Source organism: Trichomonas vaginalis, chromosome V, assembly GCF_026262505.1.
Source record: "Trichomonas vaginalis G3 chromosome V, whole genome shotgun sequence".
Lineage (NCBI taxonomy): Eukaryota > Parabasalia > Trichomonadida > Trichomonadidae > Trichomonas > Trichomonas vaginalis.
Window position 1 is genome coordinate 5768876 of NC_067207.1, and position 26495 is coordinate 5795370.

The following is a 26495-nucleotide window of genomic DNA, read 5'->3' on the forward strand; positions in this document are numbered from 1 at the left end:
TAAAAATTAATTTTCTGCTTTATATTTGGTGCTTCATATACAGAATATTATACTATCTTTAATAAATTATGATGAATCGAAACTATTCCGTATGAATGTATTTAATATTCAAAAGGAAATTCATAACTTCTTTATTTTCTATGCTTTAAATTCGATCACATAAAGGAGAGTCCAGCTAAAAATACACATTAACTTCCAAATAGGTTTATACAGGTTATTTGATTTGAAATGAAATTTCTTATTAAATCATTCAACGAAAGGTCACATATGTAATATCACATATATATAGTTCGTATTAAATTAAACATATAAGATTTTTTTATTTAACAAAACAAAACATAAGAAATTAAGATGCAGAAAGAGAGATTGTCGTGTACTTGTTCTTCATCCTCAATCTTAGTATAACGACAACAACAATAACAGCAACCAAAATCAAGAAACCTAAAACAGAGAAAGTTACAATCAATATCAACTTTGTTTTTGATTTATCAGGTTGACTTGTTGGAGAATTTGTTTTTACATGTGTTGGCAATGGAGTATATCCAGGTTCAACAACAAAATACAAATCAGGTTTGTCGAAAAGGAATTTGAGGTTGATATTCGGAGAAGAATTGTCACTTGACAAACTAACAGAAGGATAACTAATTAATCCATGGCACATTTTCTTTTTCAAGAAAGAAATGTTTTTCGTATTCACTACTTCCAAAGCAAAATGTATTCCAACATATTCAGGATCAGTTAAATCCAATAGAGGGAAATATCCTGTTTTTTGATATTCCAAGTAATCGAAAACAACAGTTATTTTTGCTCTATTTGCCAAACATTCATTGATATCCGGATCTTTTTGTGTTTTATACAAAATAACATCAGGCAGAACTCCACTTAATGTTATATCACTTTTTGTGGAAATGTTATATGTAACATCATTCTTTGAAAACGTATTAGATGAAAAAGAATAATCAACAGGCTTTGAAATATCAAAAGTATTAATTACAATTTCAAATTTTCCAATTGATTGCACAGTCAACTTAATTATATTACACTTAATATACAATCTAGAAAATAAATTCAATCCATTAACAAACAGTTTTTTCATGTCAAATTTTGATTCAATTGGGAACTCTCCACTTAATGATTCGATTTTTACATCTGTAACACTTTCATCAAATAAAATTGATGGATAATCTGAAATGTATGTTGAAACTAATTCAAATTCTAAATGAGTGTTATTTTCTGTCATAAAAGTAATTGGTTTCATATTGAGATTTTCGTTTCTTAATGTAATTTTTCCATCTGTCAATTGTTTGACATAAAATAGTCACTTTTTGGTGAACATTGTTTTTGAAAGTCTTTGTCTGGCAAAAAACAGAATTTGTCATCATCTTGGTAAATAGTTACAGCTTTGGAATTAATTATTCCGAAATGTTTCACGTTTTTCAAATTAAATCTATTGTAAACATATGAAAAAACAAAAACTTTCGTGCTTGAAGAAAAATCATATTCTCCAACTAAATTTGAATTCCTATGAAATGTAACAGAAGTGAGGTCAAAAGTGACATTTGACACTAGTTTAATTTTAACATTTTCTACTTCAAACTTGTTTGCGAAGTCATTGATGTTTGATAAATCCAAAACAACAGAAAAATATGCTGAATCTATATCAAAATTTTTCGAATTATTTATCGTAAAATCAAATTTCGTGTTTGTAGAAATATTAAATTTGAGAGGTTTTGTAAAGTTCTCAAAAACATAAATTTGAACAGCTTTTGTATATTCATTGATATAACCTGTGAAATCATAGCTACTTTCATTTATAATCAATCCTGAAAAATATTCAGGAACTTTTGAAAAATCTGACACGTAAGCTACTCTTAAATATGTCAAAATTGGATTAGCATTAAGATTCATGAAAATTTTGTTTTGAATTTGATAAATATCCATGAAAATTCGGTTTTGACACCAAGAATAAGCTTTATCCCAGACATCTTTTGCTTTGAAGTAGCCAAGGTTTTTTGTAACTGTTTCTACGCTCAAATCTTCACATTGTAGTATTGGAATTCGTTTCCTGACGATTTTTTCGTAATCCGAAATCGTCATATTATCATTTCCAATAATTCTGGCTTCTATAGAGTCCGCTTTGATAGATTTGATACATATTGTCCTCAGGTTGCTCATTTTCGCTGAAAATGTGATATGAGACACTTCAAAATTATAATTTGTCATATTAACGTAAATTTCTGTAGAATTGAAGCCTTTAACAGTAACTTCGTGATTAGAATAGTATTGGTTCATACGTTCTGTAATAGTATTGAATAAATCTGATTGTTTTGAAAATGGCTGGATTGTTAGTGGATAATCCAGCGTAAAATTACCAAGACCTAACACTGATGTTTGTAGTAAGACATTCGTATCGGAAACTATTGTTAAACTTCCAGGAATTGACAATTGTCTTATTCTTATATTTGATTTTGTTTTAAATGTACCTGCATTGAGTACATACACTGTACAATAGTGATTCCATGCTTTTGAAAAGTCAATTGTGGTATTCAAATTAAAATAAAAATTAATATTAGATGTTGTATTAGTTTCGAATGTAATAATTGCATTAAATGAATGGATATTAGTAACTACTGTAATTTTGTTGATCTCTGATATCGTAAAACTATCTTTTACGTTCAACATTATATTCAAAGAAATAACTGCAAGTAATTTGTACTCTCCGCTTTCGAATAATATTGATTTAGTATCTAGCACGCATGACAGACTAGGTATTTTCTGATAAACTTCTAAATTTGAAGCTGAGAAATGAATATTTTTTGTGAGAGGGGCATCGAAGTAAAAATTAAGATCATTAGCACTAATAGTTGGATTTATTGAAAAAGTATCGGTCTCAAGAATCTTTATCAAAAGACGATCAAGTTGTGGCGTTTTTACATTGGTGAAAGATATAAAATGTATTTCTTGGTCTTGGTTGATCGAAACAACCCTTACATTCTCGAGGAATAGATTGAAAAGGAGGTTATAAGTTTGTTTGAGAATAATCGGATTGAAATCATTGCCTTTTATTATACAATTTACTGTATGATTTATTGTTAAATTCTGTATGTCGAAATCAAACGGAGTTTCTTCGTTATTGAAAATGTAAATTTTTGTATCATTCTGAAAATCAACTTCTTCAGAGGAATTTATTAGTACAGTATCTTCTGGACAATTCATAGTTGATGATCCTAAGAAACAATAGTCCTTACTCGCGCAAAATAAAATCAGAAATGCAATCATAAAAATTTGAAAGAACGATCTGATTTTGAATTAGATTCAACTCTTCGTAAGAAGAAAACATTTATCTGATAGAAAGGTGGAAAATATTTTCCAAAAATCTTCCATGCAAATTCCCTTTCAATTTTAGAGAAAAACAATTTTTAGGAGACTTCGGGTGCCTTTATCTTGCTATCCTTAGAGGTTAATAGGAAATTATCTATAGAAATATGTATCCAGATAGACTGGTACGCATAGTGATTATATTTTCATCGAATGAAAGCAATGATACATCCTTGGAAACATGAATTTCAGAACCTACAAAACATGACATATAGAACAAATAAATAGTGCCAAATATGATAAAATGAATGAATACTTCCCAGCATTAAATTCATGGTTTCCTTTTCATCATCTATTCTGAAATGTTTTAGTTATATTGATATGAATTTTACTGGAAACTAATAGAGGTCGGATCTAAGCATTCATTAAACATTTTCAGAGAAAATAGAAAGTTTGATAATGACATCAGCATGAATTTAAGATATTTGTACATAATCTATATATAAAAAATAGGATCTAATAGCTGTGATAACAGACATTATTTGAGTCAAATGATGGCGTACGTTTCAATGGCAGACATTTTGCCAGAAAAGTTGTTAGCACAATTTCTGGATTTTTTAAAGGGAAAGTAAACATACTTTTCGATAATATTCAGCTGATGTGATGAACTAATTGAATCCAAAAGCTGCTTTGTTGCAATTTTTTATTGTATTCAGAAATAGAAACATTAGAAAAATATAATCAGTCAAACATTTAGTTTAGTATGTATAAACAGCGTTATTCTTCGTTTTCATCGTCTTCATTATTTGCCTGGTGGGTAAAATTGCGAGCAGCAGCATCTGGATCAGAAGGCAAGCGTAATGCTGCCGAAATCATATCCCTAGGTGGTAACTCCTGCATTTGGACTGAAGGAGCTCCTGGTAAATGTCTAATGTTTTCAATAACATGGCACATAACGTTTTCGAGGTATTCTCTGCTATTGCAGTTCTTCTTTCCATCTGGTTTAAGATGGAGTTCGTAACTTGGTCGGTAAAAGTCGTAATAATCAGTTTCTGGCATTTCATTTGGAATATCGACGCCTGTTAAGATTGATGTCTCGTAAGCCCAGCAACGAGCAACGCTTGTCTTTGTATATCCACCACCTCCTACAACGAGAAGAGGAATTCCAAAGCTTTTTACAAATGAAACACAATCTCCATGTCCGTAAGTAGAGAGGTTGAAGAAACCTAGACGATCGCCGACTAACGAGTCTGCGCCACATTGTAGCATAATTGCGGAAGGAACAAACCATTCAATGAGCCTTGAAATGATTGGTCGGAAAATAAATTGGTAAGCTTCATCTGTCATGCCATCTCTGAGAGGGACATTGACTGCGTAGTATTTGCCGAGGTCGACACCAATATCAAACACGTGGCCGGTGCCTGGGAAGAAATCATTTCCGTATTTATGGAATGAGCATGTAAGAACGCGATCTGAATCGTAAAATGCTTCTTCGACACCATCTCCGTGATGAATATCGATATCAATGTACATAACTCTTGGATGATATTTCAAAAGCTCCATAATTCCAAGAACGCAGTCTGCAATGTAGCAGAAGCCACTTGGCTTCTCTTTGGCAGCATGATGGAGGCCGCCTGCCCAGTTGATGGCGATATCTGCAAGATTATAATTCAATCTTTGAGCGGCGCAGATACTTCCACCAGCGGAAATTTGGCAGTACTCGAAAATGTTCTCGAAAACTGGGCAATCTGAGCCAATGCAATAACGTTTTTGTTCTTGGATACTTGTAATCGAGTTTTCTGGTGTAGCATTTTGCAAAAATTTAATGTAATCGGGGGAGTGGAAGCGCATCATTTCAGTTGCTGTAGCACGATGGGGCCTGAAGACCTGCAAATGGTTATGAAGTTTATATGCGAGTACAAGGCTGTGAGTCATACGAACTCTTACAGGTTTCATTGGGTGGCCTTCCTCATAGTAAAAATTGCCAATTTCTTCATCATAGAAGTAAGCAATTCTGTTTTTTGGAATGCTCATTTGAAAATCTTTCTGTAACTAAAAATAATCGTCACAATGACTTCCTCTTTATAAAAATTTTTGCTAAAACTTAAGATTTAGATTATACAACACTAGTATATTATATTTATCTTAAAATTTATATTGTGGTGATAAATTTTAGAATTCATTGCTGAAATTGTTCAATATCTACTATTGCAATGGAACATATATTTCATTGACCTTCGTATTTTCCAATTATAAAAGGAAGAGGAGTGATCATATATCAGGAATATTTCGTTATTAATTGTTTGCTGATCATCCTCCTCATAATTATATTTGTATCCTCCTAATATGCTTTTTGATTAGCTATTCTATAGTTGAATTCATGATTTAATTTGAAGTTGAATATTGATGCGTATTGCATCATATTCCTTGAAAAATATATTTACACACACCATGATAATTCATACATCAGCAGTATATCGTATTCGATTACAAATTTAGATTCGAAATCAAAGAAAAACTAAAATTGATATATGAAAGCTGATCAATTTGATCAATTTCTTTGTAAAATGTTCATTGCATGCTTATTTGTTCCAAAATAATGATGCTCTAATTTAGCTGGAGCGATATGTGTCACTTTTGATGCTTCTCGCTCTCTTTGCTCTTGCTTGTGCAAAGAAAATCGAGCAGATTGAAGATATGGATGGTACAAGATTCAAACAGACAGTCATTGCTGGCAGAAAAATTACAGTATACGTTGTTTTGATGTCAAATCCAGATCTCGACGGTCATGCAGCTGCAAACGAAGTACTTGAGGAAGCTTTTAAGATTGGTAAAGGATTTTTGAAATTTGTTTACCTAGATACAGCTAAAACACCAAGCTATGCACGTAAATTAAAGCTTTACGAACCATCATTTTGCATTTATCGCTCTGGAGGCGTTCTCACACTTCCAGGCAACACAACTGCACGCCAATTAGTCAACCGCGCATCCTTTATGATTCCAGATTTCACATATAAAATTACTAACGAATTAGATGAGAACTATACAACAGCAGTATGCGTATTGTTCACAGAACGTAAGATTCCACCTTCTCTTTGGACTGCTATCTCTTATGAATTTCGTGATAAAGGACATCTTATTAAAATCGGTTTTTCCAACAATAAGACACTCGCCGCCAGCTTCAACATCACAGAATTTCCTAAGATTATGATGCGCAACTCTTCTAAGACATTAATTTACGACGGAATCAACGAATTCCTTCCTCTTAAAGATGCAATCAACAAATTCATTCTTAAGCGTTTGACAAACAAAGTAAAGTCTCTCAATGTAGTTCCTGTTAAGCAATTCAAGAGAAAATGCCAGAATCAAGACACAGTTTGCATAATTCACACAGTTGACGAAGTTACGAACGAATTCTTAGGATTCCGCAAGAAACATACTACATCCCTCCTTGAGTTCATGTACGGCTCAAAGGGACTCCCTTACGACTGGATGAAACCAAATATGACTTATGGAATCAAGTATTCGGCCGGCCAGTACTTTGAGACTGACAATGTCGAAAATCTTGAATTCATGGTACCACAAGTTTTAATCAATAGAATGAAATGGCGCGAAATTGAATTATAAATTTCATGGATTTATATAATTGAATAAAAGTTTATATTTGGAAGTTCTTAGAAAATCATTACACTGTTTAACTTTAATATTTAAATTCTTATTCTTTATATTTAGTCAAAATATTAAGAATAACATAAGAATTTATGACAATGATGATTAAGAACCATTCCACATAAGCTAAAATCGAGGGATATATCCCAAGATATCAATGCTCAAAGGAATTATTAAGAAATTTTCACAAATGATGCTTTATTTTAAGAACTGGCTTTAACTATGGAAATTTAAGATTAATTTGGTGTAACTCAATCATAAATTTTGACAAAAATTTTATAGAAAAAAATATGAACATCATTCGAGCATCACGCGATCCTCGAATGTTTGATCCAATAGGTTATGATGCAGATGAACGTGAAATTGTTAGAAATATTATCATTAACTTCCATGCACAGTTAAAATTTTTTATTCCTTCAACAAAATTCAAAAACTTATCTCAAATTATTAATATCCCTCAACAAGAGGAACATGATATTGCAAATGAACAGCCTTCTGAAGAAGAATTAGAAAGAATTAGATTAGAAGAAGCATATATGAAAGCAAAAGAAATAATAGAACAAGCAAATGTTCTAGTTGGAGATGAAATGGAAAATGAAAATGATGATTCTGAAATAAATCATGTTGCAAATTTCATTAATAGTATTAATTATACATATGATCCAAATGATCCTGAAATTCATTATCAAATAGATAGATTAGATAGTTCTGATAATGATATGAAATTCACTGAAGGTGAGAAAGATATTCCACAAGCAGAAGAAAATTTTAACGAACATGCCGGTAGCGAAGCATCAGGTGATGATAATTTTCAAGATTTACTTGATGAACCATACTCAGAATATTCTGAAGATTCAGATAATTATTAATTAGTTTTAATGATCTAGAATATATGTTTCTCTAGCCTTTAAATACATTATAGAGCTATTTAAAATCAAAGAAAGAGAAACGGAAAGTCAACAAATGCAATATCAGTTCAAAAAACATTTTTAATTGATGTTAAAGTCAGGGGTGCTTTCCTGAACTATATAAGAGTTTGTGTTATTAATATTATTTTGTTTTGTTTATAAAATATAGAGAATTTTTTAATATAACAAAAAAATATTTAAATATAAACACTCTAGATAGTATCCATTTGGCTAAACTCAAACGCATCGTCACCAATGATGGCTCTTGTATATTCGATTTCATTATCTTCAGCATTTCTATGTTTCTTGTATAAAATGATAATACCAATAGCAGCCAAAACTATTATTAGTAAGAAAGTTATAAAGGCTTCCTGAGAATATGAATTATATGTCGGTAGAGGTGTTGGAACATTTGGTGTTGGTACATCAATTGTTGGTTCAAGGGATGGTGTAGTTGTTATTACTTCTTCATGCTTTTCTGTTGCGGATGGTGTGATAATTTTTGTTGCAGGAGGTGATGTTGGCTGTAATGTTGGAAGTGGTGTTCTATCTGGTATTTTTGTAGCATTTGGTGATGGAGCTGGTGTTTTTTCTGGAGAATTAGTTATATTTGGTGTTGGAGATGGAGTTTTAGTAACAACTTGTGTAGGAGATGGTGTAATTTTTGTAGGTGATGGAGTGACCGTTGAATTCGCAGAAAATGTATAAATAAATAAGAAATTGAGCATCCAAATTTTAAATTTTGTCACTTTTTGGTTCAGTAAAAATTTCATCAATCCAAAATCATAAAAACTAACCAACATTTCCCATTAGTATTTCTAAAGTTTACAGCCAAAGGAACTTGGAAGCTAATATCTGCAAGTTCAAACAGTTTGATCAAAGACTGAATAAGAAAAATATTTCATTTTCCTTTTTTAGAAATGGAAACTTTTATAAATATCGGTTCTTTATTAGCATTCATTCACTATTTTGAAGCATAAATAATTATATAACTAACAAAGAATATTACCCTCAATTTTTAACTTTTGCAACTCCAAAAACCAGGTGTTTTTCCAGAACTACCATCTAGGATGAGTCCTAGGAGCTATAATTCTAGGGTTAGATGATACCCACTTAGTACTTTTATTTGTATATGTTTTAGTGGAATTTGGTGAGGGGTCATGAAATTCGTATCTAATTTGCTATCATCTAAGCTGGTAAAAGTTAGAGAAAGCTATTTACTGGTTGTATATTACAAATATACCTTGTAATAGAAAATATAAGTGTTTGTGATTTAAATTCGCTCAATTAGCTCGAAAATTTGTTTTATATCCATGACAAACTAACACAATCCTATTTATGTGATTGCCAATCTGTTCCCAAAATATATCAGCATGAATATATATATATTGATATTATTTGCAATTTCATCATTAAATAGTACTTTTTTTTCTATTTTTAATTTAGAAATAGTATATTTATATGATAGCGACACAAGATTTTAATTAAAAAATATATGTTATCGATCATCACACTCAAATTGAATTTCAAAAATTTTAGAATTTTTCAATTTCAATATTGAAAATATATTTCTTATATCATAGCGATTCATGTTATAATAATATGGAGAAAAATATTGTTTTAAATCTAAAATTTAAAATGAATGATTGGGCATTACATTAATCCAATTTATTGTTTATTTGTTAATCTAGTGGAAACAATTAATATTTTGGAGAAACAAAAATTCGAAATTTGAAATTTTGAAAAAAATGCATGAATCGGTAATTAAACATTGATTTATTAATTTATTAGCCATGCTTTTGATGTTGGTCTTATTCTTAAGCCGATTTAAAGAATTAATTTTTCCAAATCGTGTTTGACATTAACACATATAGATATATCAGGAAAAAAGGTATCACTTATCAAGCTATTGGTTTTTATGTATCTCCTAACTTTGCCTCGTTCTGAATACAATTCTAGTTAACGAATTTTAAATAACTATATGAAGAATACATCATTTTGGTTTTATTATTATTAAAATGATATATTAGCTATGTATATGCTTGTAAGAATATTATTCCGTGAATTGGAAACAGAAAAAATAAATTTAGACAGAAAATGCATATCTTTAAAAAATATATGAAATTTAGCTTTGATATTATTATCCGATAAAATATGCATGATAATTACTCCGCAAATAAAATTTAGGAAGCATGTTGTGACGGTTTGGGCTGTTTTCAATGGCCCACAAGGAAGGAAGTATCGTTTTATCAGGCAACAAGAGGTCTTGAAATGAGTAAAGGACTGATCACCCTTGAAAGGTTCAAACTTGCTTGCGCGCCGCAGTCTTAAAAATGATATGTTTCACTTCTGGTCGAAAATTTCAACCTCTATGACAGTTGTTGGATGAACAATTGTGTAGCGGGATGAAATCTGAGTGCGGCCTGGGGCTGCAGCGTCAATCTTCCCGGCATCTTTACCGCAATCATCTCTTAGATTGCACACAAAGTTGCGAACGAGAAGTTTTCTATGCGGTAAAGATGCCGGAAAGAGAGAGTCGATGTGAGGTTCTTTTCGAGGGCTCCTCGAATGAGGCACTGTTCCGCATTGATAACTTGAACGCGGAAGTTTGACCGACAAGAGTGTATTGTGCACTCCTGTCGGTCGCAGTGTCTCATTCTGGGAGACATTGCCTCTGCATGTCTCCCAGAATGGAACAATGTTCCGCATTGATAACTTGAACGCGGAAGTTTAACCGACAAGAGTGTATTGTGCACTCCTGTCGGTCGCAGTGTCTCATTCTGGGAGACATTGCCTCTGCATGTCTCCCAGAATGGAACAATGTTCCGCATTGATAACTTGAACGCGGAAGTTTGACCGACAAGAGTGTATTGTGCACTCCTGTCGGTCGCAGTGTCTCATTCTGGGAGACATTGCCTCTGCATGTCTCCCAGAATGGAACAATGTTCCGCATTGATAACTTGAACGCGGAAGTTTGACCGACAAGAGTGTATTGTGCACTCCTGTCGGTCGCAGTGTCTCATTCTGGGAGACATTGCCTCTGCATGTCTCCCAGAATGGAACAATGTTCCGCATTGATAACTTGAACGCGGAAGTTTGACCGACAAGAGTGTATTGTGCACTCCTGTCGGTCGCAGTGTCTCATTCTGGGAGACATTGCCTCTGCATGTCTCCCAGAATGGAACAATGTTCCGCATTGATAACTTGAACGCGGATGTTTGACCGACAAGAGTGCATTATCCAATCTTTTTTGTCATATACCTCAACCCACAAAGACAAAACCTTACATAAAATAGGTAAACTTTGGTTTTCACTTAATAATGTTTATTTTTAATTTTTTGTTCTTTATATAACTTTTTCTTCTACTAAACTATTTTACAGACTCTACTGAGCTATCCTCACATATATACCTGTGACAATAACACATATATACTCCCTTCATATTCTGATCTCATGACATATTACAGCACAAACTATAATTATACAACATACCTCATAAAGTCTGATTTTACCCCTATCTAAGCGTTCAAAACCTATTTTCCTTAAAATTTCTCTTCAAGTTCATACTGAAACAACATCTTTTTTTGAAAATACAATTTTTTCAAAAAATGTATGAATTCAAAAGTGCATACTATATCTAGTCATTACCCAACATTAATTTTGTATTTTAGTTTTTAAGATATTCATTTTATTATACGTCTTATTCAGAAAATTAAATATATTTATGAGGGAAAACGGAGGAAATAATAAATATGTCAAGATCGAGGAATTGACAATTTTAAGGAAAATATTAAGTTGTGTATTTTGTGTTTATCTCATTGTGTGATGCATATTTTCACGATCTGACAGCAGAAATCGAATCAGCAGAGCCAGAAGAATCAGATTACGCGGGGAAAATAGGTTTTGAACGCTTAGATAGGGGTAAAATCAGACTTTATGAGGTATGTTGTATAATTATAGTTTGTGCTGTAATATGTCATGAGATCAGAATATGAAGGGAGTATATATGTGTTATTGTCACAGGTATATATGTGAGGATAGCTCAGTAGAGTCTGTAAAATAGTTTAGTAGAAGAAAAAGTTATATAAAGAACAAAAAATTAAAAATAAACATTATTAAGTGAAAACCAAAGTTTACCTATTTTATGTAAGGTTTTGTCTTTGTGGGTTGAGGTATATGACAAAAAAGATTGGATAATGCACTCTTGTCGGTCAAACTTCCGCGTTCAAGTTATCAATGCGGAACATTGTTCCATTCTGGGAGACATGCAGAGGCAATGTCTCCCAGAATGAGACACTGCGACCGACAGGAGTGCACAATACACTCTTGTCGGTCAAACTTCCGCGTTCAAGTTATCAATGCGGAACATTGTTCCATTCTGGGAGACATGCAGAGGCAATGTCTCCCAGAATGAGACACTGCGACCGACAGGAGTGCACAATACACTCTTGTCGGTCAAACTTCCGCGTTCAAGTTATCAATGCGGAACATTGTTCCATTCTGGGAGACATGCAGAGGCAATGTCTCCCAGAATGAGACACTGCGACCGACAGGAGTGCACAATACACTCTTGTCGGTCAAAGTTTTGCAATCACATTCTGATTGCAGAAGATTGTCTCATTCTGGGAGACATGCAGAGGCAATGTCTCCCGAAATGATACCATCATACCAACACCAATTTATTCCTTCTTTCCATTGTCATACAATTCAATATTTTTATCAATCTTAATCAACTTTTTTTATTCTTCTTTAATTCAATTTATCTTTCTCCTAGAATATCTATTCCTTTAACAGACATAAAATCACTAATCGAGCTTTTTCAATACTCAAAATTTCATATAAATCTTTGTTATTTTTTCTCTCATCGCTTATTTTATTAAATCTACATATTTCCTCTCACATATCCCTCTTCATATATATTGGATCTCAACACTCATCTATTAGAACAATATATTTTCGCTTAATCTCATATTATTCATTAACAATCTTTCATCTTCTTATTTCTAGTTAACCTACCAATATATATATAGAATATATGCCCAATTACATATTCAGATACATTAAATTCAAGAAATTCTTCTAATATTATTCTCCTATTCATAATAAAATCATATTTAGTCTCACATCACAATTCTATCAGTTCTCCAATATCATATCATATTGGTAACATCACATATATCTCTTATAATATCACTTAAATTTGTATTTTTTTATTAATTATATTTAATTAGTTCTACATTCTATTATTATAGAGGTTTGACAAACTCATCAATAGTTAAAATCAAAATCTATTCAGAACTTTGAATCTAATGAAAATTACATTTCGATATCTTTTTGCAAGCTTAATTTTTTGTATTATCTTAAAATACATTTAGTAATGTTATGTACGTATTAAATTCAAATTATAGCGCAGTAACATGCAACTCATCTTGAGATTCACATTTCATTTTCACAATTATTGCATATATACATCAATAACATATTGTACTCATATATCTACACGACTCTAAACTCAATGACATCAAATAATGCTTGTAATATTTAAAATAATTTTTGCATTTTTGATTCTCAGCTTAACTTCTATAAATGTCACCAAAACATTTCATTCCTACCAAGAAATAATATATTAGTAATTAAGCGTTTATTACCATTGTTACTCACATCATATTAATTCATTTTTGTAATTTTTTAAATAAATGACTGGAATCATAAACCCTATGTACCCATATCAACATGTTAAATTTTCAAAGTCTGAAACTTAGTATACATTGAGTTTCATGAAATCAGATAATCTCGTAGATTTCTTAAATATTATATATTGCTGGCCAATAATGATGCAGCATGATTCTCCATCATATCAGCATTCTAAACATATCTTTATTTTGTCAATTGGCATAAATTAAGGGTGCTTTTCAGGCGATAAATGGTATTTTAGATACTTGGGTAGGGGGTCATGAAAAAGTTGCAAAAGTCAAAAATTGAGGGTATTCCATATCAGTCATTATGTAGAAGATTAAACAGTAGAATACTTAATGATATGTTCTTTATTGAAAGAATTCATTTCTAAATATAGGAAGATAGTATTATATCTAAATAAATAATGACTAGTTAATGTTAAATATTTTAATTCACTGCATTAAGAAGATATAAAGCATTATAGATTTTCAGAAGTAACAATTGTTCCACCCCATTCGATGACTGTGAAGCCATCACGCTTGAATGTCGGAAGTTCTTGTGGCTCGATATCGCAAGGATTATCTAGAGGGAGAGCTGCGAAGAAGACTCTGTTGATGTTGTCTGGTTTTGGTTCGACATTCATTGGGCACATTTCATCAAAGTTTTGGAACTGGAAGCAAATTTTGACATATTTGTATCCACAGAGCTTTGGACACCAAAATGTAACGAAATCACATATCTCTGTGTCGTTGAGGTTCATAGACTTGAGCTTATCCTCGAAGAAAGAGACACACTCTTCTCCTTTGATAATGAATCCTTTATCCATATTGAGATTTGGATAGAAGAGTGTTTCCCAGAAGAGATACCTCATCTTCTTTCCTCTGTGGACGATCTCACCTGATGGAAAAGCTTTCACATTCCATGTGTTTTCTTCATCAAATGAAGGATATGTGAACGAAAAATCACCATCATTGATTTTGATACTTACTTTGGCATCTATTTCTTCCTTTGGATACAAATAGATCACTGGTTTTCCACCACGTAATCTTGTGATAAGATGAAGTGAACTTCCATGCTGAATACTATATTCCCTTAATGTTTTGCCATCCTCCAATTGTTTTCCAGCAAAAATTAGTCTTTGTTGATCTGGAGGCATGCCTATTTTATTCTGAATCGCAGTTTTCAAATCTTCAGTTCTCCAATTGAGATCTACATTTTCAATAATGGTAACTCTTCCAGTAAGTTCCCTTATTGTAAGAGTATTCGTTGAGTTTGCATGAGGTCTATTTTGATAGAATGAAAATAATGAATCAAGAACATGAATTCCGAGGATTGATGAAATTGTTTCAGAAATTTCAGCTGCCTCTTCTTGAGTTGTGAATTCTTTTAGGTGTGCACGACTTAACATCATCAATATTTCAGCTTTTCCATGATAGTTTGAAAGATTTGTGAATAAGGATGCAAATTCACATGGAGTTAATTGTGCATAACTAAGTACTTTGGCAATCTGCTGAGGACTTCTTGAAGATAAGAATGTATCATTATCAACATAATCAGATATATTTCTAGCAATAGCTTTCCAGTCAGGTTCCATGGAAATCAAATAGGAAATGAACTGAATTTAAAAATTTTGCCAACTAATTTTAAAGTCTTTTCAGGGGGGTTATACCGTGATATTAGCCTTGTACTGAAAAAAAGTGACGGGCAATGCCGTAAAATAATATTTTATTAAAAAATTTTTGGTGGAGAATTGGAAAATTTTTGTTGGAAAATTGGAAAATTTTCCTAATCATTTGGACTATAACCTGGCATATTAGGGAGTTTTGTCAACAACTCAGTGCTGGGATCAAGATAGTTTGTAATCCAAAAGTAGAAACGTTCCTTGGTGTCTTGTTCTGGCTTCCTGCAAAATCTGTGATTTGCAGGATTCTTCTTAATATTGTCAGAAATTGCGCAAATCATGTCCATCGTCGTCAATTCTTCACCATTGATGTTAAAACGATTTCGATTACGGTAATTTCTTTTCTCTTGCAATTCTTTTTCTGCAGGAGTCAATTCACGAACATACTTATTATGTTTGAGAGCTTCTACAGAACAAGGGCAAAGACCGCAGGCGGCGGCAGCATTTTGAACCGTTATTAATGATACTGATTCTTGCCATGCGCTAATAAATGAGTAGATAATGGCGTAGCGCATCATTGCAGCATTGCTGTTGAACTCTTGCTTCGGTGCCTTAATGTAATCTCTCAGATAATCCGTGAATTTGGACTTTAATCTTTTGGCAATGCCAACATCAAATACTTGTAAAATGTGTGTTGTATGTGCGGGAAGAACAATTAATTTGATGTTGGCACTTGCCAAAAGGAACAATGCCAGAGGATTCTCGCGGCTGGAGTGTCCATCACACACAATGAGAGCAGGCTTGTCACGTATATCTTCTGGCATTCTCTGGCGTTCAAAGTTAAGCCACTCGATGAAGAAAATGCAATACAATAAGAATACACTTCTGTTCACCCAGCCTTTTGGCGTAGAAGTAAACCAACAATGTCTTTCGCGCTGGAATACTTTCAGTTCTCTAGGTAGTTCTGCAATACATGGGAGAACAAAGAGAGGTGGGACAGATTTGCCTGTCATTGAGCATCCGCATAAAGCTGTAATGTGCGGAAAGTTTGGAATTCCTTTGGCGATCATATGCTCTATCTCCTCAGGTAATGCAACTTTCTTCTTCTTAAATTTGTTTATGAATGTTTCATCGATACTAAAAATCAACTCCTCTGGAGTACTTTCGATTGTTTCACGATGTTTATCGTAGAATTCTTCGATAATTCTTGGTTCACACGCCATGTATCTTGATTCTTCAATCTCTTGGCATGCCTTAAGCTTGCAATGCAATTGCTGTAAAATATGGTTAACATAAGGTCTCGATACATCATCACCACCAAGAGTATTGATAACTTCTTCTGCAAGAGTAGGACAATTAATCTCAAGAAGGAATCTGTAACCATAATCTCTTCTGAGCTCTTTCAACTTGAACGCCTCGTCAATAATGTCAGCTGCTTCTAGAGCTTCACCTTTGTAAGCAGAATCTTCGATAATTTCTTTTAAAGTGAGCTGATCACGCTCGCATAGGTATGGATCTGCACCGCCATGATTCCCTTTTTCCCAGTATAGACCTAATGCAGCTCTTTTAAGTGCAGTAGCAATGAGATTGGATGTTAAAGTTCCGAGATCTGGGTATTCTTCCTCCCATGCAAGCTTAGTTTGACTATATGTCATACCTTCGGCGCGACAATTGATGATAAACTTTTGTTGTCTACCAAGAAATTCGACTGTGAGAAATTCCATTTTTAATTTTAAACGAGCACTTGAGCCACGTTTTATCTGACTTCACCAGCCAAAAAGCCCCTGTACTAAGTGTCATGTTTTTGTTTATTTTAAAGTTTCTGCCATGTAATGGTTTACATTGCAAATTTTTTGAATACTTTACATCACCATAAAATGGCAGTACAAGGCTAGTTTATCGGTACAAGGCTCTTGAAATGACTTATACAATTTTGTGAGAATAGAAAAATTTCATATTCTATAAATCATTTGCAAATATCACAAAACTTTTGAAATATGTGAAAGCATTACAAAATTTGTGTCTATATCTCAATTTTTGATTACATGTTGGTAAATTTTTCCTCTTTGATTTCAAAGAAAAAGACACAAATTAAAGAACAGCTCTTAATAATACACTTTATTGAAATTAATAATACACAGATTAATATAATAATTAGTTGCCAATTCATTGATTTTTTTAACTTCTTCAACATCTCTTAGTGTTTTATGACTTCACCAAATGGTGGAATTGAAAATTTCTTACGACTAATATCAGTAGTTCGATTATTTGAAAATATATTCTTTCTTTTCTAATTTTAATGGCTTACCTATGTTTTTGCCTTTGGAAAGTCTTCCATAGGATGGAACTTATGATATGGAAAGTTAAAAAAAAGTTTTATTTCAATGGAAAAAATTAGGTATGTATATGGAAACGTAACTCGAAAACAATGAATCAATTATTTATGAGCTCCAACAGAGAGAAGATAATTAACAATTTTAAAATAACGATCTTTTGTTGCACATGCGAGTGCAGTATCTCCCGAATTATCTTTGGCATCCTTATTAGCTCCAACAGATATCAGATATTTAACAATCTCAAGATTACCTCTCATTGATGCCCAAATGATTGGAGTTTTTCCTTTGTTACATTTTGCCTCTTTATCAGCTCCAACAGAGATAAGATATTTAACAACTTCAAGATGATTAAAGTATGCTGCCCAACTCAGAGGAGCATTTCCACCTATACTTTCTGCGTTTATATTAGCCCCAACAGAGAGAAGATATTTAACAACTTCAAGATGACCCCTTTTTGATGCACAAATGAGGGGAGTTTTTTGATTTTTATTCTTTGACTCTTTATCTACTCCAACAGAGATAAGATATTTAACAACTTCAAGTTGGCCATTAGATGATGCAACAATTAGTGGACTATTTCCACTTTTATCCTTTGCATTTTTGTTAGCGTCAATAGAGATAAGATAATTAATAACTTCAAGATTTCCCTTGCACACTGCTGCAATGAGTGGGGTGCTTATAGACTTTATTTCGCTATCGCTGGCACTATTTATTAGTAATTTGATTTCATTGAGGTTTCCTTCTGAGCATGGTTGAAGAAGTTTCTTTGAAAGCATTAGTCAAAAAAAATACAAATTTCAATGCAAACACTTTTAAAAAGAGTTTTTATTAAGGGTGTATAATATAACGATAATGTAAACATCACAAAAATAACCTTATTAGAACTCGAATGTATGGATTGAAATCCTGATTCTAGTCTTAAAAGTGCTTTTCTGAGGGTGGTCTATCGTCTATAAGGCACCATTTAATTCGTGGAATCAAAATTTAAATGTATTTAATACATCAGAAAATAATATCAAAGAATAGGATACAAACAGAAGAGCAGTTCTTCATAACACATCATAAAATAAAATAATAATAAAAAATTAATAAATAAATTTAGTGTTTAGTTGGATGGTTTGTGCCAAAGGAAGTGGCAAGTAAGTAAGAAAGCGCCAATCATGATAGACAAGCATGATGCAACGTATGGTTTAGCAGCGAAGAGGAAGTGCTCCTTTTCTCTGATTGAGAGTGGACGAACAGCGATTGCCATTTCCTCTCTTGCGTTGTAGTATCCGAACTTGTCTGTGAATACCTTGATGAAGTAGTTGCCGTGTTTGTCTGGGATGTTCATTGTAACTTCGAATTTTCCTGGAGAAACCATCTTCATGTGGCGGCGGACGAATGTTCCGAGCATGAAGATTTCGGCCTGGAGCTCGTCTGTGTATGGAACGAATTCTCCCTTGTTTGCTGTGGAGACTTCGGCAACAACTGTAATACTTTGGTTGTATGTGTATTGTACTGGAGCTTCCTTTGTAGCTGGATCGTAGTGTGTAGCGCTGACGATCTTGTTGTATGATTTGTAGTGGATTGTCCATTCGAGAAGTTGAATTAAGAGATCGTGGTTTCCGGATTTCTCTGCAGGGATTTCTGTAAGGTCTTCGGCAAAGCGGACTTCAGAGTTTAATGAGGAATCGTGGGCGAATGTCTCTGAGCAGATAAATGTGATACGGCCACCATTACGACCCTGGAAAGCCGCAATTGGGACAATCTGGTTGGCATAGAGCTTCTTGAAGGAGCGGATTGTTGGAATACCAATATGCTGAAGGCCACCAACCATAATTGGCATCTGGAAATCATTTGGACGGGAAATGACAAGGAAACCGCCATTGTATGTGACTGGGTTGATCTTGCCTGAGACAACAGTTTCTGGAGCAACAAGCTTGCGAAGAACAATATCGTTGTTGCCGTATAAATCTTGAACTGGCTTTTTCTCGATATGAACACCTAGGTGGCGAGCAATAAACTCCTGGACTGAGTTGATTGCGCCTGTACCGAAGACAATAGCATTACCGCCGTTATCAAGGAAATGTGTAAGAATTTCGGAATCTTTGCCAAAAGCATCTCTCTTGGAGCCAATAATAACGATTGTATCATAAAGACGTGAGCCAAAACGTTCTAAGATGATACGGTCTGTCTTATCATCAGATAAAATTCTTGTATCAACAACAGATGAATATTTCTTTAAATCTTCAAAGAATGTCTTGAATTGGAGATCATCTGTATCTTCTCCAAGAAGGACAAGTGTCTTGTGGGCTGCACTAGCCAGTGAAGCAAAGCAAAACAAAGGAAACATTTAGAATTATTTTGAAAAGCTCTGTTTGCTTCACCGCCCAATAAAAACTTCATTTTTCGAAAAAAGTCAATGAAAATATATACGCTTCTAGACTGATCAATTAAGAAAATATTCGAAAAACAAATTTATCTTTCAAAATAACTGAATTTGAGAAATATTTTGTTATGAAAATTAATCTTATGATTCCCTTAGAATAGTTTCAGTTATATCTGCTCTATTCTATTTATTTACACTGGTTAATGTCCTCATTTGATCTAGAAATAAAAATAAATATGAATTTCTTAATAATTATTTCTCAAATAATGAATATGCAGTATATCATATAAATATAGAAGCATTTTCCCATTTAAACTCGTTAAATTGAAGAATTTAATTAACAATTAAACAAATAATAAAATATTCAAATAGAAACATTGATTTGATTCCACAAGAAAGACGATTATTTCTTCCTTGGCGATGAAACTTTTGGTGATTTGATAATATTTTTCAATGTTAATGTGCCAATTGAAAAAGCAGGGGCATTCTTTGTTTGTGACTTCTTCAGAGGCCTTGAACCAAGAACTTGTGTCTCCTGGAAAGGTTTAATCTTTGCATTCTGGCCGGCAGGACCTTCCATTCTCTTAATCAGCATTCTCCAGCCATAAAGCTCTTTTTCTCGCTTTAGTTCCATATTTGTTTTCTCACGTTCACTCCATTGTGAGAAACAATCAAGAGCGTTTTCTTGCTTTGCTATGATCGTGTCGTATTGAACTTTCATGTCTTCCATGGCTCTTCTTCTTTGTTCCTCTGTTTCAACCTTTTGGAGTTCATCGGCTTGTTTCTTGGCTTCTTTGGCTCTATCAAAGAGTTTCGCCGCTGCAAATGTTTGTTCAATTGATCTCATTGAAAGTAATCTTGCAGATGGCTTATTGTATTGGGCCAAGAATTCTTCGTTTTGCCATTTTTGTTCGAATTCATCAAGTTCTTGTTGATTTCTCTGTTTTAATGCTTCTAATAATTTATTATGGTTCTCAGCTTGTTTTTTCATCTCTTCATCCCACTTCTTGATAAGTTCGTCAACTGTAGATTTCGCTTTTTCAAGTCTTTCCTTGTTTTCCTGCTTTTCTCGTTCAATTGCTTCTTCATAAGCAGTTCTATCGCAAATTGTATGCAGATAATCAATGGATGACTCATAAATGGTTGCTTTGTCATAATCCTGTGCGTTAACGCATTCTTCGACTCTATGAGCTGCATATTTCAAAGTTGGCTGAGTTGCTTCAAGAGGAGGAGCCTTTTGCTTGGCAGCTTCAAGAGCGTATTTGTCCAGGGTCTTCTCGTCAAAGTTTGGATCGGGAACGTATCTTGGTGCAGGAACGTATTTTGGCTTTGGCCTTGGAGATCTTGGTGTAGTATTTTTATTTCTTGGACTTGTTGAAGCACTTGAATTCCGTGGTGGCTCCCTTGGAGAATCTGAATTTGTTTCTGTTTCGAAAACAGGATGTTCCGTAAAGATTGATAATGGTTTGTCTGTTTCAACTATTGGTACATCGTTTGGATTCTCTTTTTGCTCTTCTTCACCGTTTTCCGGTATATTTTCGGAATTTTCTGGTTTTTCTTCGTTTTCGTTTTCATTTGACTGTAATTTATCAATTGTTTCTTGGATTTCTTTATTCATTGATAAACTGGTTTCTTTTGAATCTGCATTTTCACTTTCATCTTTCTTTTCTGGGCTACTAAGTAATTTTTCTGTTAAATTTTCGGCAGCTTCATGAATATCTTCTGATGGTTTATCTTGGTTTGCTTCTTCTGTTGGATTTTCTGTTTCGTTATTTTCTGATTTTGGAAGTAATTTATCGGCAATACTATCAGTAGCTTCATGGATTTCTTCTGACGGTTTATTTTCCTCTGAATTCTCCTTTGGCTGTTCGGTTTCATTATTTTCAGATTTTGGTAGTAATTTATTAGTAATATTTTCCGCTAATGTATTGTTTTCTTCAGATAGCTTATCTGTGTTAGTATTTTCTGGTGGATTCTCAGTTTCATTGTTTTCTGGTTTAGGTAATAATTTATCTGCAAGATTTTCAGCAGCTTCATGCATTTCACCAGCATGTTGCTCTTTAGATGGGTTTTGATCATTTGTTGCGCTCTTGTTTTCGCTTTCTGAGTTATCTTGATTGGGAGTTAAATTTTCGGCAATATTAAGAATTGCTTCTTTCACTTCGCCTTGTGGCTGTTCATTATTAGCATTCTCTTGAGGATTCTGAACATCACTAGCTGTTTCTGTCATTTTCTTTATATTATAAATTTCTCGTTAGAATTTCTGAAGTTTACATGATTCTTACATCTCATGTATTCCATTAGAATTAATTCCTGTATAATGATTGAAAAAATATATCTAATGAATGATTCTTACATCTCCTGTATAATTCTATATCACGTTGTTCATTATGTTTTTATCTTAAATTTGAAAGTATCCGTTTCCTTAAAACTGGAGCCTACTGAGACCTTAAATTTGAAAATTCGATGCTATTGTATTTCTCAATTTCTAAATTTTATCGATAAAATAAAAATTTCAAAAATATTCTAATCGAAAATAGGCTATTGAATTTTTTAAAATATAGCATTATGCATTTAACAAATGAAAAATATTGATTTATTTCAGCTCCATCTTAATAAAATAATGATAATATCGTTTCAAACTATGTCATAGCATTTCAAATCTACGTTATTTGATATTGCCTTAATTATTTTTACCCAATATCACTTCGAATTATATCCTGGATTTTTCAAATTGTAAAAAAAAATTGAATTGTGGAAAAAAAATTGAATAGTGGAAAAAATTGAATGGTGGAAAAAAATGAATTGTGTATAAAATGAGTGTAGTAGCAATTGCTAGTTTTTTTTAAAAAAATACGACTACAATTGTAAATTTTTTACCTAAAAAATTGCGAATAAACAAAAAAAAATAACGTTCCTTCAAATGTAGTGTACGGCCACTCAAAACCAAAGAAATAATACCAACTTTAGTAATGAAATTGAGACTTCGACTCAATTTCAAAACATAATATTGGCAAAACATAACATCTGATGTTTACATATATCTTAAATCTCAGACCATGAATCTGAATTACGAATACATTGCTTCTCATATCAGTGATTATCTTAACAATGAAAACTTCTTTGATACATTCGATAGAGAGGATATAAAAACAATCATGAAATATTCACATTTGACAGTTGATGAGTACGCTACTCTTCTGAAACAGTCTTCGTCAACTATGTGTTTCAAAGAATTATATATCTGTGCACGAAAAGCCAATGTTATTATTCAAAATCTCGATGACGCCGTTTGCATTCTTCAAACTGTCAAAAAATACATGAAATTCGATACATTTGATGGTATCATTGATATCTTAAATCAAACTGGCAAAGATTCTCGTGGATCTACAAAAAAAATCAAAAAGCGTCAAACAAAATTAAATTCGTTACAAAATCAAATACAAAATTCAGACAAAGCAGCTACAGACACTCGAACTAATGAAAATTCAAACCTTTCTAAAGATATTTTAATCCAAATCGCCGAACTTAAAAAATCTGATGATTTGGGAAGCATTTACAAATTCCTTGATGAACTTTCTGCAAAAGGAAATCATGAAATGATGCTAAAAGCTTGTGAGGAAGGACTTTGTGAAAGAAGAAATTGGTCGAGGGATAATTTTCTTCATGGAGCATGTGAAACAGGAAATCTTAATCTTGTCAAATCATTCATCGAATGTGGCTGCTTTATCGAACCATTGAATATATGTGGATGGACTCCACTCATTTCTGCATCAGAAAAAGATCATCTTGAAATTGTTAAATATCTTATCTCAGTTGGAGCTGATAAAGAAGCAAAGGATAAATATGAATATACTCCACTCATTTATGCATCATCTAATGGTCGTCTTGAAGTTGTTCAATATCTTATCTCAGTTGGAGCTGATAAAGAAGTAAAGGATAAAGATGGAAAAACTTCACTTATTCATGCAACATCTAAAGGTCATCTTGAAGTTGCTCAATATCTTATCTCAGTTGGAGCTGATAAAGAAGCAAAGGATAAAGATGGATCTACTCCACTCATTTATGCATCATATTATAGTGATCTTGAAGCTGTTAAATATCCTATTTCAGTTGGAGCTGATAAAAAAGCAAAGGATAAATATGGAAAAACTCCACTTATTCATGCATCAAAAGAAGGTCATCTTGAAATTGTTAAATATCTTATCTCAGTTGGAGCTGATAAAGAAGCAAAGGATAAATATGGAAAAACTCCACTTATTCATGCATCAAAAGAAGGTCATCTTGAAATTGTTAAATATCTTATCTCAGTTGGAGCTGATAAAGAAGCAAAGGATAAATATGGAAAAACTCCACTTATTCATGCATCAAAAGAAGGTCATCTTGAAGTTGTTAAATATCTTATCTCAGTTGGAGCTGATAAAGAAGCAAAGGATAAATATGGAAAAACTCCACTTATTCATGCATCAAAAGAAGGTCATCTTGAAGTTGCTCAATATCTTATCTCAGTTGGAGCTGATAAAGAAGCAAAGGATAAAGATGGATCTACTCCACTCATTTATGCATCATATTATAGTGATCTTGAAGCTGTTAAATATCTTATTTCAGTTGGAGCTGATAAAAAAGCAAAGGATAAATATGGAAAAACTCCACTTATTCATGCATCAAAAGAAGGTCGTCTTGAAATTGTTAAATATCTTATCTCAGTTGGAGCTGATAAAGAAGCAAAGGATAAATATGGAAAAACTCCACTTATTCATGCATCAAAAGAAGGTCATCTTGAAATTGTTAAATATCTTATCTCAGTTGGAGCTGATAAAGAAGCAAAGGATAAATATGGAAAAACTCCACTTATTCATGCATCAAAAGAAGGTCATCTTGAAATTGTTAAATATCTTATCTCAGTTGGAGCTGATAAAGAAGCAAAGGATAAATATGGAAAAACTCCACTTATTCATGCATCAAAAGAAGGTCATCTTGAAATTGTTAAATATCTTATCTCAGTTGGAGCTGATAAAGAAGCAAAGGATAAATATGGAAAAACTCCACTTATTCATGCATCAAAAGAAGGTCGTCTTGAAGTTGTTAAATATCTTATCTCAGTTGGAGCCAATAGATATGCAAAGAATAATAAAGGAAAAACTGCACTCTCAGAATCATGGGGTAAGGTAAGAATATATCTAAGATCTATTGGAGCAATATAATCTAATTAGATAGTTTTTTTAAAAAATGCAACAATATTAAACTTCATATCTTTAATTGGACAATATTGAAAGGAACTCATTATTTAATATTCAACATTGTCCAGCTTTTGTCAAACTTAAATAATTTATTTACCCAGATTTGCTTTACTTTTACCACCTCTCGAAAGCTGGGGACACCGCCTATCGTTGGGAGTAGCTATTAAATAGAACCACCAAGGGTATTTTTCGAACTGCCGGTGTAGTGGAAACATCCGACATAATGATTCATTATGCCAACGTTTTATTCCCATTTAGCCAATTTTTTTCTTTTTTGGATCATGAATTTTTTTTTGGGTCACTATAAGATTTGTTTCATGTTCTAAATCTGCTGCATATGTAATCTATTTTTATTTACCTATTTTTTAAAAATCTATTGGATTGCCAAATTTGAATATATTTAAAATCATAAAACTCCAAAAAAACTATAAATATATGTTTTATGCATAGTGCCGATACTCAAATATCAGATTACTTAGATCCATGAATAATATCCGAATTTTTTTTCTTAAAATTAAACTTCAAAACTTCTTGCAATCTTATTCTTAATCAATTGTAAATTTTTAAAACCATTTTTGAAAATAATTTTGCGTAAATTTTATTCTCATGTTGTTTTAATCGAAAATTGATACATTTTCAAAAAATAATATTGACTTATGAAATTCATTTTTAAGGTGAAATAGTATTGTTTTTATTAAAGTATATGAATAATATATAAAAAATTAATGAATAATATAAGCAGATTTTTAGTTTACAAAACAAATATGAGCAATGCAATTTCAAACTTTTGCTGGCAATTTCGATATTGCTCAAGTTTGTAGTATTTGTGATACCTATAACATCGGCTTAATCAAAATTCGATTTTTCTTATGAGTTATTGAGAAATTTTGATTGCAATGAGAAGGATTTCGACGTTTTTGATAAACTAAGAGCTGAGCTTTAGGGGTTCAGTTCATTTATGGCTGTAGTTTGATGCGTAGATCTCTTTTTTATTGTAAATTCTTTCAGCATGGAGATCGAGAATGAATCTTTTGAGAACTTTATGAGTTTTTACACCCGTAAAGAGGTCCTTCGAGGAAAGATAGTCCAGACTACATGAAGATGTGGGTTAACCAAAAAAATCCGATGGTTTCCCCATATTCATGTAGATCTTCGAAAAAATGAGCACCAAAAAAGCCAAAAAAATAGGCTTTTTATTGGATTTGTACACTAGATCAATAATCTATTTAGGATCTGACACTCTTTTTAGCCAGAGATATGAGGTCCTTTCTAGGAAAACGATCTATTCATCCATAAAAAAAATGAATTATCGTTTTCCCCAGAAATTACATGGGGAGTGGTAAAAGTAAAGCAAAT

At 32.6% G+C, this 26495-nt stretch overlaps 12 protein-coding genes across 12 annotated transcripts, besides 2 other annotated features; 3 read left to right on the forward strand and 9 right to left on the reverse strand.

Annotated features, from left to right (window-relative positions):
• Positions 1–218: 218 nt before the first annotated feature.
• TVAGG3_0284850 (uncharacterized protein) lies at positions 219–3364 on the reverse strand (the record flags this gene model as incomplete). Its single annotated transcript, XM_001316906.2, has 1 exon — positions 347–1240. One exon carries the CDS (start codon positions 1238–1240, stop codon positions 347–349), a length of 894 nt encoding a protein of 297 aa, XP_001316941.1.
• Positions 3365–3929: 565 nt separating this feature from the next.
• TVAGG3_0284860 (histone deacetylase class I, eukaryotic type family) lies at positions 3930–5363 on the reverse strand (the record flags this gene model as incomplete). The annotated part of the gene is made up of 1 exon (XM_001316907.2): positions 4096–5352. The coding sequence occupies one exon, from the start codon at positions 5350–5352 to the stop codon at positions 4096–4098; it is 1257 nt and encodes a 418-aa protein (XP_001316942.1).
• Positions 5364–5958: 595 nt separating this feature from the next.
• TVAGG3_0284870 (disulfide-isomerase A6 family) lies at positions 5959–7000 on the forward strand (the record flags this gene model as incomplete). The annotated part of the gene is made up of 1 exon (XM_001316908.1): positions 5959–6945. One exon carries the CDS (start codon positions 5959–5961, stop codon positions 6943–6945), a length of 987 nt encoding a protein of 328 aa, XP_001316943.1.
• Positions 7001–7270: 270 nt separating this feature from the next.
• TVAGG3_0284880 (uncharacterized protein) lies at positions 7271–8067 on the forward strand (the record flags this gene model as incomplete). The annotated part of the gene is made up of 1 exon (XM_001316909.1): positions 7278–7856. The coding sequence occupies one exon, from the start codon at positions 7278–7280 to the stop codon at positions 7854–7856; it is 579 nt and encodes a 192-aa protein (XP_001316944.1).
• Positions 8068–8083: 16 nt separating this feature from the next.
• On the reverse strand, positions 8084–8657 carry TVAGG3_0284890 (uncharacterized protein; the record flags this gene model as incomplete). Its single annotated transcript, XM_001316910.1, has 1 exon — positions 8108–8623. One exon carries the CDS (start codon positions 8621–8623, stop codon positions 8108–8110), a length of 516 nt encoding a protein of 171 aa, XP_001316945.1.
• A 1462-nt stretch (positions 8658–10119) lies between these two features.
• On the reverse strand, positions 10120–10604 carry TVAGG3_0284900 (uncharacterized protein; the record flags this gene model as incomplete). Its single annotated transcript, XM_001316911.2, has 1 exon — positions 10239–10604. One exon carries the CDS (start codon positions 10602–10604, stop codon positions 10239–10241), a length of 366 nt encoding a protein of 121 aa, XP_001316946.1.
• Positions 10605–14049: 3445 nt separating this feature from the next.
• TVAGG3_0284910 (cellular macromolecule catabolic process) lies at positions 14050–15165 on the reverse strand (the record flags this gene model as incomplete). The annotated part of the gene is made up of 1 exon (XM_001316912.1): positions 14050–15165. The coding sequence occupies one exon, from the start codon at positions 15163–15165 to the stop codon at positions 14050–14052; it is 1116 nt and encodes a 371-aa protein (XP_001316947.1).
• A 191-nt stretch (positions 15166–15356) lies between these two features.
• On the reverse strand, positions 15357–16916 carry TVAGG3_0284920 (DDE endonuclease family; the record flags this gene model as incomplete). Its single annotated transcript, XM_001316913.2, has 1 exon — positions 15357–16916. The coding sequence occupies one exon, from the start codon at positions 16914–16916 to the stop codon at positions 15357–15359; it is 1560 nt and encodes a 519-aa protein (XP_001316948.2).
• Positions 16917–17629: 713 nt separating this feature from the next.
• On the reverse strand, positions 17630–18304 carry TVAGG3_0284930 (ankyrin repeat, PH and SEC7 domain containing protein SECG-related family; the record flags this gene model as incomplete). The annotated part of the gene is made up of 1 exon (XM_001316914.1): positions 17630–18304. One exon carries the CDS (start codon positions 18302–18304, stop codon positions 17630–17632), a length of 675 nt encoding a protein of 224 aa, XP_001316949.1.
• Positions 18305–18370: 66 nt separating this feature from the next.
• Positions 18371–18490: a mobile genetic element.
• Positions 18457–18490: a terminal%2Cinverted (terminal inverted repeat of Kolobok-5_TV transposon ID:TVAGG3_0284950).
• Positions 18491–18619: 129 nt separating this feature from the next.
• TVAGG3_0284960 (N-linked glycosylation via asparagine) lies at positions 18620–20066 on the reverse strand (the record flags this gene model as incomplete). Its single annotated transcript, XM_001316915.1, has 1 exon — positions 18634–19863. The coding sequence occupies one exon, from the start codon at positions 19861–19863 to the stop codon at positions 18634–18636; it is 1230 nt and encodes a 409-aa protein (XP_001316950.1).
• Positions 20067–20202: 136 nt separating this feature from the next.
• TVAGG3_0284970 (uncharacterized protein) lies at positions 20203–22139 on the reverse strand (the record flags this gene model as incomplete). Its single annotated transcript, XM_001316916.1, has 1 exon — positions 20303–22129. The coding sequence occupies one exon, from the start codon at positions 22127–22129 to the stop codon at positions 20303–20305; it is 1827 nt and encodes a 608-aa protein (XP_001316951.1).
• An 819-nt stretch (positions 22140–22958) lies between these two features.
• On the forward strand, positions 22959–25103 carry TVAGG3_0284980 (Ankyrin repeat family; the record flags this gene model as incomplete). Its single annotated transcript, XM_001316917.1, has 1 exon — positions 22959–25103. One exon carries the CDS (start codon positions 22959–22961, stop codon positions 25101–25103), a length of 2145 nt encoding a protein of 714 aa, XP_001316952.1.
• Positions 25104–26495: the final 1392 nt, after the last annotated feature.